General features: G+C 35.4%; 1 protein-coding gene and 2 pseudogenes across 12 annotated transcripts in view; 2 read left to right on the forward strand and 1 right to left on the reverse strand.

The window, feature by feature from the left end:
* SLC44A5 (solute carrier family 44 member 5) overlaps positions 1 to 14,328 on the forward strand; it is a 320,175-nt gene that overhangs the window by 277,488 nt on the left and 28,359 nt on the right. For all 12 annotated transcript variants that reach the window (XM_077120596.1, XM_077120600.1, XM_077120597.1 and 9 more), the window contains 2 exons: positions 10,273 to 10,396; positions 11,853 to 11,936. In XM_077120596.1, the coding sequence (XP_076976711.1) occupies positions 10,273 to 10,396; positions 11,853 to 11,936 (208 nt within the window). The remainder of the gene's footprint in view (positions 1 to 10,272; positions 10,397 to 11,852; positions 11,937 to 14,328) is intronic.
* LOC143650945 (epidermal growth factor receptor substrate 15-like 1) lies at positions 1,680 to 2,876 on the reverse strand (annotated as a pseudogene).
* Positions 2,880 to 3,876, forward strand: LOC143650946 (epidermal growth factor receptor substrate 15 pseudogene; annotated as a pseudogene).

Genomic DNA, 14,328 nt, shown 5'->3' on the forward strand with positions numbered 1-14,328 from the left:
CTCTCTCAAGCATTAGGAGCTCCCAATTTAATAAGCCAAGCCCTTGATCTTGTGGCTTGTCCTTATGAAACTTACTTCTATGATGGCAAATCTAGGCCTACTTGTAATTATGCCTAAGAGTCACCCCTAGACAGTGTCTCTCTTTAAGCCAACTCTGAAAATAAACTACATGGGACTAGACTCCTAGGGGTACAAACCTCCTTGGCAATTGGGACATGACCCCCAGGGATGAGCCTTGTCCTGGTACTATGGGATGAAGATGACTTCTTGATCAAAAGAGGAAAAGAAATGGACCAAAATAAGGTTGCAAAGGCTAAGAGATTTCAAATAAAGTCGAGGTCATTCTGGAGGTTACACTTATGCAAGCTTCAGTCAGATATTGCAAACTACCACAGTATGCAAAGCCCCAACCAACAGTATTCCTAAAAATTCTAGGGAGTGCTCTAGCTCTTTCTAAGTGTCTATAAAGTTTTTCTCAGTAAGTTTAATTTTCCCTGAAGACTGAGAGGAAGATCGAATGAGAGGGAAGAGGTGTAACTGAGAAATTAGGATGTAACAAATGACTGTGACTACTGACTTATTATATATTTATTTTTAGTGTCTAGTATTTTAGAATAGCCAGAAGGAAATACCTGAAGTCTTGAACTGTAATCCGGTATATATAGTTTTAATGATTGTAAAACTATATAATGAAAAAAAAGTTTAGTTTTCCATGTTTGTATGGATCTACTTCTGTATGTTTGTTCTGTATAAATGATATATGTATATGTATGTGTATATGTATATATCTAGATGTATATATTTCTGAAAATACTACACTTTCTTAGTTAACCCTCCTCTGTATAAGTCTTAAAATTGCATAGAGTCCAATATTAGTGGTCAATAAGTAGATGGGGAAAGGGATAAAGGTTGTTTGAGATTTAATTTGTTCTCCTTATTTCTTCTTCTGAAGTAACACAAAGGTTCTAAAAATCATCATGTTGATGAATGCACAACTATGTGATGATACTGTGAGCCACTGATTGTATACTTTGGATAGACTGTATGGTATGTCAATAAAATTACATTTTTTTAAAAAAAGAGGAAATCAGAAACAAAATTAGGAAATATCTTTGGGTGAATGAAAACCCAAATACAAAATGCAAAAACTTATGGGATTCAGTAAAGGCAGTAGTAAGAGGGAAATTTATAGCTCTAAATGTTTACAATTAAAAGGGAAGAAAGACTTCAAATGAGAGGCTTAACCTGAAAACTGAAGAACTAAAAAACAAAGAGAAAGCTAAACCCAGGTGAGTAGAAGGAATGAGATAACAAAGACTAAAGAGAAGATAAATGAAAGAGAGAGCAAAAAAAAAAAAATAGAAAGAATTTTTTTAAAAACTGAAAGTTGGTTTTCTTATCAATGAAATTGAGAAACGTTTAGCTAGGCTGTTAAGGAAAAAAGTGAGAGGTTACAAATAATGAAAATCAGCAATGAAATTTCAAGGCCACTGAAATAAAAAGGACTATAAGGAATGTTATGAACAACTGTATGGCAATAATTTAGATAACCTAGATGAAATAGATAAACTCTTAGAAATACACAACTACCTACATTGACCCAAGAAGAAATAGAAGATCTCAACAAACCAATTACTAGTAAGAGAATGAATCAGTTTATCAAAATCCTTCCAGCCTGCTCACTGGGGCCTTGCCTCCAGCCACTTCCCCCATGTCTCCCCACCCTGTATCCCTTGGCTGCCAGCCCTTCCATCTCTTCCCCTGCATGATGGAAACACCATGACTGTAGCAGCCCTGAAGTTGACTCTTTCACTGCTGGTAGTGCTGAGGCTGCCATAATCTGTAATGCCATTTATAAGAATACTATGTGGGCTACTGGACCAATTTAATTATTTTGATTTACCAGCTCTTTCATTTTCATCAGTCTCACTTGCATGAGACTAATTCTGTGTTGTGAATCTTGCAGATGCTGTTGAAGAGGTCTCAGCTGAGCCTTCCCTGACTCCACACTCTCCTCTTATTCTGCTCTTTCTTGCTATAGGCAACTCAGCTCTTCTCTGGCTTGGTTCACTTTTTCCTCAAAGTGAAAACCTGTGATTCTTGACTAGTTAACTCAGCTTTCAGAGAAGAGATTGACTGGTACTCCTCAGCACATTTCTTCCGATTTCCTTGTGTTGCTCCTCCAGCCGGGCTTTCTGCTCATTCAGTTCATCAAGGGGTTCTTATACTTTCTGTTTCTGGGTCTACAGTTTTGCAGAATAGTATTCCCCTTTTGAACTTCGTCTTGAAGATCCCGAACCTTGCTTTTACTCTGTTTAATATTTTCTTTCTCCTTAAGTTCCTGTTCCACATTATTCTTTTCCCTCTGTAGGTCAACTATGTCATTGTTAAGGGCATGTACCTGCTTAGTAGCAGAGAAATCTGCAACAAGACTTGTCTTTTGTACCCTGGCCCTGTCTGATGGTGGAATCATCTCAGGGGTAAGCATCTGAGGAAGATCAATGCTCTATAGCTTTGGATTAATTAAATGAAAAGGCAAGGCAAACTGATCCTTTGAAAGCTTCCCAAATCCAAATATGGGGCAGTAAAGTAGAATGGTAAGCCTGTCTTCAGGAAGATTTCATGGACCTCCAATCCAGACCAAAAAATCCATCCATATCTTTATCAGTTTACAGGAAGATGTCATCATACTTAATTTTTTCTGCAGGGAATACAACTCAAACTGCAAATGTTATCTGTCAAGCATTCCATCATAGTCCATGTCCCTCAACTCCCAGACTCTTCCAAGGATAGCCACAGATAACTCAAGAGTTGAGCAGTACTGGTTTCACTTTATCACCCAACAGAAACCCATTCACTGGGCTTAAACTATCAAAAAACTTGAATATGAGCAAGCTGAAGGCCAGAGCAATCTGGAGTCTGAGCCCATAAACTAGGAGGCTCCAGCAAGAAGTAGTCCTGAAATATCCCCTTCTGATGTAACTGATGAAAAGGAAGTGGTGATTGCAGCTGATAAAAGCTTTGCCCTGATTTAACAATGGCAAACATTCAAATGAGGAGGATCATTTGAATGTGGAATCAGGCTCACTGACAGATCCAGTTGCGGAAACAAACTTGTATGTTTTCCAGTCTGATCATTTTGTTGGCAGTGATCCTGGCCACAATGATCCATTGGGGGGAATTGATATGTTAGAAGGTGATCCTTTTAAAGATTCAGATCCATTTGCGTCTGTTTTCTCAGTCTTCTGATCCTTTTGCCACTTCAAATCCTGACCCTAACAGTGCAGCCCGCAACAGCAGTCATTCTTAGACATGGACCCCTTTGTGTCTATTTTTAGAAATGAGTCATTTCCATATGGATTTGCTGACTGAAGCACATTGCCGCTGAAGAATGAAAATTTTTAGTTCTGCACAACAAGCTCTGTCAGCAATACGGTCACAACCAAAAGTGTGTTTGAGGAAACATCAATCAAAAGTGAAGATGTACCCCCAGGACTACCACCAAAGATTAGAACTCCAAGGCCCTGCCCACTACCACCTAGGAAAGACCCATCCACAAATTGGAGTCTTCTGACCCCTTTAAACTGAATGTCCATTTCAGCCTTTCCTATGCAATGATAGCACCAAGGAAAAAGATCCTGATAGGTTTTGCTATCCATTCCTACTTCTTCTACTATTACTACTACCAATAAAGAGGCTGACCTAAGCCATTTTGCTAACTTTGGTGCATATCCCTCTGGAGAAGACATGACTAAATGGGTCAGGAGGGAAAGTGAGAAGGAGGAAGAGCAGAGTCTTGCCTGACTGAATCACCAAGATCAAGAAGTCTTAAAACTCACTATTGCATTCAGTAAATCTGAAATATCAGAAGCATGAAGAATTCTTGTGTCACTTATCAGCTCTACTTCCTGAATACTGAAGCATTTCCAATGCATACCAAAACTATCTATAAGCGTGAGGATACAAAAGGTTTGAGATTCCTGTAAATGTGACAAAGTTTGTTGTCTTACTCCATTTCAGATTTGTCTCTTTTTTCCTGTAAAAGCAGTGAACAGTCAGACAATTTTGCCTAGGACTGTGTTTTGGTATGCATTTTACTGTAAGCTTTTGCCTGCCTGTGTTACTTTTACTTATAAAGCCATAGCACCCAAACTTCTGCCTTCTAGAATATAGAGAAATAGTTTTGCCTACCTCTGTGCCACCCTTGTTCTGTTGTTACTATGATGATAGCCAGTGGGCTAAGTTTTACAGTACTTTCCCTGATGTAACTGGTTGAGGGGAAAGGAAAGAACACCCTATTTCTCTACTGATGATGCAAATTGTCTTATTGAAAGAGCATGTTTGTAATTCCTAATATTAAAAGTACCATTTAGTTTGTTTTATAGGAACCAGGAAAATTTTTTTGCATAGATTTACTCAGCAAGTGAAAAAGGGATGCTTTTGATTGAACTTTTTATGGCTTCAGATTTTATTTTTTCCTAAATAAAAATATTAAAGCTTGGAGTGTGTTTTTTAAATAATTTATCTGGATTCAAAGAATTTTAAATCATCAGATACCTCTCCAAATATTTGCTAATTAATAAATTCAGTTTCTTACATGAAAGAAAAAAACACTTGCAAACAAAGAAAAGCCCATTCATGGGGGAATTCTACCAAACATTCCACAAAGTCTTAACTCCAATTCTGCTCAAAATCTTCCAAAAAACTGAGGAGGTGAGAACACTCCCTAATTCATCCTATGAGGCCAACATAACCCTCAGACCAAAGCCAGACAAAGATACCACAAGAAAGTAACACTACAGACCCATGTCTCTTAAGAATATAGATGCAACTATCCTCAACATATTACTAATAAACTGATTCCAACAGCATACTAAAAGAATTATGTACTTGATCTGGAGGAATTTATCCCTGGTATGCAAAATTGGTTCAACATACAAGTAATGTAATATTCACATATTAACATTAAATGTTCAATTAATTCACTTCAATTGATGATCACTTCAACTGGTGAAGAAAAGGCATTTGGCAAAATACAACACTCCTTTTTGATAAAAATACTTAGAACACTAAGAATAGAAGGAAACTCCCTCAGCATGATAAAGGGCACATATGAAAAGCCCACACTTAACATCCTACGTAATGGTGAAAGATATCACTACTGTTATTCAACATTGTACTGGAAGTTCTTGCCAGAGCAATTGGACAAAAGAAAAGAAATAAAGGGTATCCAAATTGGAAAGGGGGAAGTAAAACTTCCCCTATTTGCAGATAACATGATCCTACATACAGAAAATACTGAAAAATCTACAACAAAGCTCTTAGTGCTAATATGTGAGTTCATTAAAGTGGTGGGGTACAAGATCAGCTCCGAAAAATCAGCAGTGTTTATATATAAGCAATGAACAATCAGAAGAAGAGATCAAGATTTAAAATCCATTCACAATACCAAGTAAAATTATTGAATATCTAGGAATAAATCTAACCAAGTGTGCTGGTTTGAAAGGATGTGTGTACCCTTGAAAAGTCATGTTTTAATCAAAATCCCATTTCGTAAAGGCAGAATAATCCCTATTCAATACTGTATGTAATTAGATTATCTCCCTGGAGATGTAACCCAATCAAAAGTGGTTGTTAAACTGGATTAGGGGAGATGTGTTTTCACCCAATTGGGTGGGTCTTAATTGGTTTACTTGGAGTCCTATAAAAGAGGAAACATTTTGGAGAATGACAGATTCAGAGAGAGCAGAGCAGAACAACATAGCCATGAGAGGCAGAGAGCCCACAAGCCAGCGGCCTTTGGAAATGAAGAAGGAAAACACCTCCTCGGGAGCTTTGTGAAACAGGAAGCCAGGATAGGAAGCTAGCAGATCATGCATGTTCGCCATGTGCCCTTCCAGCTGAGAGAGAGAAACCCTTACTGTGTTTGCCATGTGCCCTTCTGACTTAAGAGAGAAACCCTGAACTTCATCAGCCTTCTTGAACCAAGGTATCTTTCCCTGGATGCCTTTGATTGGACATTTCTATAGACTTGTTTAATTGGGACATTTTTTCGGCCTTAGAACTGTAAACTAGCAACTCATTAAATTCCCCTTTTTAAAAGCCATTCTGTTTCTGGTATATTTCATTCCAGCAGCTAGCAAACTAGAATACCAAGGATGTAAAGGATTTGTACACAGAAAACTATAAAATATCAAAGAAGACCTAAATAAATGCACGGACATTCTGTGTTCTTGGATTTCAAGACTAAATATCATTAAGATGTCAATCCTACCCAAAGCAATTTGTGTATTCCATGTAATTCCAATAATCTTCTTTGCAGAAATGGAAAAGCCAATCATCACATTTTTAAGGAAGGGTAAGAGGCTCCACATAGCTAAATCCATCTTGAAAAAAAGAATGAAGTTGAAGGACTCACACTCCCTGATCTTAAAACTTATTACAAAGCCAGAGTAATCAAAACAGCATGGTACAGACACAAGAACAGAAATAAAGTCCAATGGAATTGAATTGAGAACTCAGAAATTAACCCCCACATTTACGGCTAACTCATTTTTTTGACAAGGTGGCAAAGACTGCTCAAATAGGAAAAAATAGCCTCTTCAACAAAAATGGCGCTGGAAAAACTGGATCTCCAATTGCCAAAAGAAAAGAAAAGAAAAAGTGAAGACATCTACTTCACACCTTACGTAAAAATCAACTCCATATGGGTTAAAGACATAAATATAAAAGCCAGTGCCATCAAAGTCTTAGAAGAAAATGAAGGGAACTGTCATCAGGACCATGTGTTAGGCAATGATGTCTTAGACTTTTATCCAAAGCATAAGCAACAAAATAAAAAATAGCAAATGTGACCTCATCAAATTTTAAAACTTTTGTGGCTCAAAAGACTTTATCATTAAAATAAAATGACAACATACACAATGGGAGAAAATATTTGAAAACCACATAGCCAATAGATGTTTACTATCCAGAATAAATAAATAAATCTTTTGACTTAACAACAAAAAGTCGAACAAACCAATTTTTTTTAATGAGCAAAAGACTTAGAGACTTGAATAGACATTTTTCCAAAGAAGATATCAAATGGTCAGAAAGTACATCAAAATATGCTCAACATCATTAGCCTTCAGGGAAATGCAAATCAAAACCACAAGGAGATACCATGTCACTCCCATTAGAATGGCTGCTATTTAAAAAAAACAAAAACAAAAAACGGAAAGTAGCAAGTATTGGATAGGATGCAGAGAAATAGAATGCTCATTCATTATGTGGCAATGTGAAATGATGCAGCTGCTATGGAAGACAGTTGGTACTTCCTCAAAAAGCTAAGCAAAGAACTAACTACATTATGACCTTGCAGTCTTGCTACTAGGTATATACCCAAAATAATAGAAAGCAGGGATTTGAACAAATATTTGTACATTGATGTTCATGGTGGCATTACACACAACTGCCAAAAAATGAAAGCAACCCAAGCGTCCATTTGAAATATTTGGAATAAGCAAACTCATAGAGTCAGATCTAAAATAGAGCTTACCAGGGACAGTGTGGGAATAGGGAATGGGAAGTTGAAGCTTAAGCTGTACAGGTTCCTATTTAGAATGATGGAAATGTTTGGTAATGGATGATGGTGATGGTAGCACAACAATGTGAATGTAGTAATTAACACTGAAATATATATCTGAACATGACCTAAAGGGGAAATGTTAGATTGTAAATATAGTAACAGTAAAATTTGAAAAAACAACAACAATGGACTATACAACACAAACAGTGATCCCTTAAGTTAAAATGTGGACCATAGTTAATAGTACAATTATAAAAATGTGCCATCATCATTTGTAACAAATGCTCCACATGATGCAATATGGTAATAATAGTGGGGTATACGGGAATCTTGTATTTTATGTGTGATCGTTCTGTAAACTCACAACTTTTTAAATAATGAACGAATAATAAAATAATTGAAAAAACCCTATTCAAAGAAAAAGATTGGAAAAAATTACACCAGAACATAAATCGGATGTTTGGGGAATGGCAAAGTGATGGGAACTTTTTCTCTCCTTTCTTCTTTTTCTATGTCTCCATTTTTATAATGAGTATATATTTCTTTTAAAATGGAAGGAAGATAATAGTCATGGTTTGATTAGAAAGTGGGTACTGTTCAAGTAATTTCCAGCAAACATGCATCTTACATGCTCCCATCACTGTTCTTTGGGTCACTAAATAACCTAAAAAAATATGTAGTTATTTTGTAATCAATAGCACGATAATATCCATAGCCAAGAACAATGTTCCAAATCTTTATGCAAAAATGTAAGAATAAATAAATCACTAATCGCCTAAAACATAACAGGTATAAAAGTATAAGACATAGTTTCTTCCCTGACCAGTGCAATTTAGTTAAACCACACAATATAAAAATGAGCATTGATGATGCAAAAATGTATAAGGTATAGTCCTTCACAGTCTAGTGAGAGCAACATAAAAGTAAACATTGCAATTAACCTGTATTTCCCCTAATTTCACCTAATAGGTGATTAGATTAAGTATGCTACTTAATGGAATATTATGCAGCTAATAAAATTCAGTCAATAAAGAATTTAGGAAAGGAAATAATTCAGTAATGGATATTAAAGGGAAAGAATCAACAGAAAACACTGTAAGAACTGTGTGATTAAATTTTGTGTAGAAGACTGGAAGTAAATCATGAAAATGTTAATATAGTTAATTGTGGTTGGTAGGACAATATAAAGATTTGTAGCTTTCTTCATATTTTCACTATTTCCCAAATATGTAATGGACATATTTAGTAAATGAAGCTTACAAAGTGAATGAGATTGCCCAGCAATAACGTGTACAACAAAGTTGGGGGACCCTGTTGAGAACATCCATATTTAAGGAGTGGAAAGAAAAAGAGTATATAGAAAGGCAGAAGGAGGGCAGGAGATCATCTTGACATTTAAGCCAAAGGAAAAGAGTTTCAGAAAGATTGAGGGTGTCTACCACGTCCAAGGTTCACAAAAGTTAATATTCCACAGTCAATATTTACTGAGTTCTACTTTGTGCCAATCACTGTGCTGGACAATGGGTTCAAGTAGGATGAAGACAAAAGTATTTGGATATTTTTTGCAATTAGTAGATCATTGGGATCACTGGGGGGACAACTTCAGTGGGGTGCTAGGGACTAAATCTCATTGTATGAAAAGGGAGTGGGAGCAGCTGGTAGAACCTGCTGCATTAAGGAATTTGCCATAGAGGGAAAGTGAGCAGCAGAAGAATAATGAGGAGGGCGCCAAAGGAATCAAATGAATTTTAAGTTCTACAGAGTTGGAGTTAGATGGACAAGAGATTATTTTAAGCTGGGAGAATCAAGAAAGGCTTTATAAAGCCAGATTTTTTTTCCTATAATCAACTGCTTTAATGTTCTCAGGTTTAAGCTCCATATGAACCCATGCAAATCTGTTATACTTCTTGTAAAAAAAAATATGAAAATGGTCCACTTCTGATTTCACGTATCTTTCATTTGAAATTGGGTTTTTAAATATTTGAAAATATTTTTAGTAATACAGATTTGTAAAGAAGAAAGGATTCTATCTAATCAAAATAAGCATACAGAAGATTAATATAACTTTTCTCAGAAATTATGCTTGTCTAAAAAGTGTGGGCCTCTTTTGATAACTTTAGAATTTCCACCTTCAACCCACCCCTATAAAAACATGAAAATTAAAATGCTGGAAGAGAGTCAAATTGCTAAGACTTCACAACCAACGAATCCGGTTTCTCAGTAGTCTAAAATTTGACTTCGTTTTCATTTCCCAACAATCATTCACTAATCTTGTTTTCAAGACTTTTCTCAAAGAGTATCTAAGATTTCTTTAAATAACAAAACTGAATTCATCCAGTCTCATAAAAGAATGTAGTATTTTTATTAAACCATGTTTAACATTAGTGATAAGTATCAATGTTACTGTTTTAAGACCTGAGCCATGCATCTTATTTATGACTACTTGGTGAATATACCATTTATAAAATACTCAGGTTTAGGATGTACCTTCAGATTGTGATTCATATTTACTTGCTATTTCAGTCTTGGGACCACTGAAAAATCTTCAGATCATCAAGTAATGGGCAGTTAGCTATCTATATTGAGCAATTTGCACACCGTCTAGAAAGAATTTGATTATAAATAACAGAAAGCTGAGAATAGGGAGGATATCATTATAGAAGTACAAAAGTGATTACCACAATTTTAATTTATTTTTACAGTTCTCCAGAGATGTTTCCCTGACTTCTATAATAGAAATGGCACTTTGACAATAGAAAATAGGACAACATTTGATGATGGAAATGGAAAGAAAAGAAGTATTATTGAACTCAGAACAGCTGCAAAGTATGTTTGCTTATATCCCCATTTTCAGTTTTGATGCTCTCGTTTGTTTAAGAGGTGATATAGGAATAGAATTTCATGTTATTATGAAGTGTTCACATAGATTGGAGAAATTGGCATATATTTTCATTCAGAAAAGCATGTTTAGAATAAACCAGAATGAATTAGAACAAGGTATGGCACCCAGTGTTTTTCAAAGTGGTTAGATCTCTCATTATCAACAAGGATAGAAATGTATCATCAAGGTACATATTGGTAGATCTTTATATAATTTTCTTTCTGAAAGAACATACTTTTTATAAGCCCTGCTTTTAAAAGCATTGTATTTTTTTGATTGACTGAAGTAATGAATCCGCCATATACTATAAAAGGGAGAGGGGTAATAAAAGGTCAAAAAAACAAACCATGACAATGCTGTATCAGTATTCTCTAAACATTAATTATAATGCAGAAAATTTACTATTTATCTTGGCTGTAGACTCTGTGATGCTACATGTAATTGGAAAATGTTTTTCCCTTGGTGTGCACACACTTACACACACACATATGTGTACAAACATTAACATGCACATAGTATAGTTGCATAATTTAGCTATTGGATTTAAAATGAAAAATGAAGATTTTTTTTTAAGTTTATTTTTCTTTCTTGAGAGACTTCAGTGGTCAAGATGGAATAGTCCAGTTCCTGCATCATATTTAAAATATAATAGCAACATGATTGAATTTCACGAACTTAAAGCTATGTGAAGTAAATCACAAAATAGTAATACAATTATGGTCCCGTTAATATAAAGTTCAAAAACAGGAAGAACTAAATTAAAGTGCCCCATGATGCATATGTAAGTGCTAAAACTAAAATGAATTCTTACCACGAAAGTCAGGATAGTGATTACTTTAGGGGAAAGGAGGTATAATTGGGAAGGGACACATGGCACAAGGGGATGATGATATTTTTTCCCTCAATCAGGATGGGTTATGGTTATACAAGAGAGTTCACTTTGATAATTCATCAAACTGGAATTAGTGAGGTGTGCACTTTTCTGTCTATGCCCCCATTGCACCCACTACAGACCTGTCAGAAGGTTAGAAAAGGAATTTGTTAGAAAGTGCTACCTTAGGGGAGTTAAAGATGATGTTCATTCTTGATGCTATGGATTTTGTAAGTTAAAACCTAATCTTATCATTTAAATTCATTTTCTTATAGCATGTTGTGTACTTTGGAAAAGGATCTGGTCACTATTTCTGAATCCCTGTCTCTCTGTGTTCGGCTGTAGTCACCTTTACAGGGTTACCAAACTAACATTTCATGGCTTGGAGTGGCTAGGGAAAGCATCAGTACTGATAGAAGGTTTAAAAACATGCTTTGAATAGCAGCTTGCAAAATCCTTTTTATAATGACAAAAACATTTCTGCTTAGTGTTAGTTTAAAAAAATTATATTTTGTCTTCTTTGAATTCAGTGGCATCAATAAACTCATTGAAGCAAAGTCATTAGGAATGAAAGTGTTTGAAGACTATTCAACATCTTGGTTTTGGATTCTCATGTAAGTGAAATTTATACATATTTCTTCTCAACCCCATTCTGATTTTATGTCTGTAAAAGTCTTTCTTCATATTCTCTGTTCTTATTTATGAGTCAAAGATTGGATCAAATTTCAGTCCTGCCATTTTCTTGTTCAGGTGGGATGAGGAGGGGCATAAATATTTGGAATTATGTCCAGGGTTAGCAGAAATTTATAAGAATGTGACATTTTAATCCTGTTCATTAAATTACTAATAAAAGTAGTCTTCTATACATAGACTTCAAGTCACTTGGGGCAGTATCTGTAGTACATGTGCTTTTCATTACAGGTTACAAAAGACATGACATTAGTTTTCTGGTTATGTTTTCTTATTTGCCCCTTTCTTGACCTTCAAAGGATCATTCATATTTTTCAACACTTCCCTTACATAGAATTGCTATCCCTATCCTCAGAGGTCAATTGTAGTTATAAGGAAGTGAAAAATATATATGAAGAAAGGAGAGTAAATATTTTCAGACATAAATTTGTATTCCTGGAAAGATTAGGGAAAATGTCATCACTCTAGTAGAATAGGTATTTATGCTTGACATATCTAGGGTGATAATTAATATCTGGCTTTTATATCACCTTCTTGTGCTTAAAAGCATCCATGGCTCCCTAGCAATCAAAAAATAAAGTTACAGTTTCTTCAGATGCTTACAAGGCCCTTTACAACCGGGCCCAAATTAGTTTCCCAGGCTCATCTCTATCCGTACCCCTTAAATAGCCCTGCATTCTAACCACATCAGATAACATGTCCATACCAACACAGTCAAACCCCCATGTTTTTGCACATTCTGTTTCCTTTCCTAACATATACTTCTCTTCTTTATCTTCCTGGACAATTCTACCTTATCCTTTAAAATCACCTTTAAGGTCATTTATGAATTCTTTCTGCCTTCCCAGATGCAACTAATTACCTTCCCCTCTGCATTCTTCATACCCATTGTGTGTGTGTGCGTGTGTGTGTGTGCATGTGCGTGTGTGCGTGTGTGTGTGTACATAACTATACCATCCATGCATATACCTAAGTTCTATGTTGTACCTACCATTTTGCATTTTATTTACCTGGCTCTTTCATCCTAATGAGCTATGGACTCTTTTTTATGGGCAACTATATTTAATTCATCTTTATTTTCCTATCTCCCAGTATGGTACCTGTAAGTGGTAAAACTAGAATGAATTCTTACCACGAAAGTCAGGATAGTGATTACTTTAGGGGAAAGGAGGTATAATTGGGAAGGGACACATGGCACAAGGGGATGATGATATTTTTTCCCTCAATCAGGATGGGTTATGGTTATACAAGAGAGTTGGCTTTGATAATTCATCAAACTGGAATTAGTGAGGTGTGCACTTTTCTGTCTGTGCCCCCATTGCACCCACTACAGACCTGTCAGAGGGTTAGAAAAAGAATTTGTTAGAAAGTGCTACCTTAGGGGAGTTAAAGATGATGTTCATTCTTGATGCTATGGATTTTGTAATATAATATGAGCAAAGAAAATGTAGTTTCAAGGAACACTAGGGGAGAAAGACAGATATATTTCATTATAGATTGCTTAATAAAGTCAAAATGATATTATGTGTAAAATACTAGTGAGTAGTTTTTAGAGCCATAAAACTAGATAGTTTTATGATTTTACTCTTTTTTGATGCTTTGTCTTAAACCATTTCAGTCATTAGTTCTGGCGGTTTAAGAAATATCTATATAGTAACAATTGTATTCTACACTTGAACAATAGTTAAACTCATTCCATTATTGTAAGACCCTAATGCTTCCAGATAATATTCATGCCTCTTCCTCATTATGACTTTTCTATTCTTATCTGGAAAGGCATATGTAATAGTTTCCCCTACCACTCATCTTCCGCACACCATGCATATACTGTGACTCTCTCAGACATACCATTCATACTATTAGAAAATAAACACTTCTTTTATTTTCACCTCTTCTACTCCCATATATTTTGTAAATATAAAGTCAACCTATTTCTATTCTAAGACTTAGTTTGCTTGGCTATAAGTTTTATATACGTTTAAAATACACAGAATAAGTAAATTTTATTTCTTTTGCTCTCTTTGATCTTTTTGAATATTCTCCTTGGACTGTTCCATAGAACAATCCCTCAACCATAATGGCTATTTAAGCATTAATGTGCCTGTGATTTTAAGAGTCAGTGGCTTCTGAAATTAAAAGCTTAGACTCTTAAAGATTATGACCTGTGAAGGTACTTCAATCTAGGCTGACATCTATCAAGTGACAGCAGTTATTAAGATTTTTTTAAAAAAAGATAATGCTGAGACAATAAACTCCATAAATATACCAGGCTCGGACTGTTGCTGTGCTCGGAGACCTGCAGATAGCACCAGAGGT

The sequence above is a fragment of the Tamandua tetradactyla genome, chromosome 11, assembly GCF_023851605.1.
Source record: "Tamandua tetradactyla isolate mTamTet1 chromosome 11, mTamTet1.pri, whole genome shotgun sequence".
Classification (NCBI taxonomy): Eukaryota; Metazoa; Chordata; class Mammalia; order Pilosa; family Myrmecophagidae; genus Tamandua; species Tamandua tetradactyla.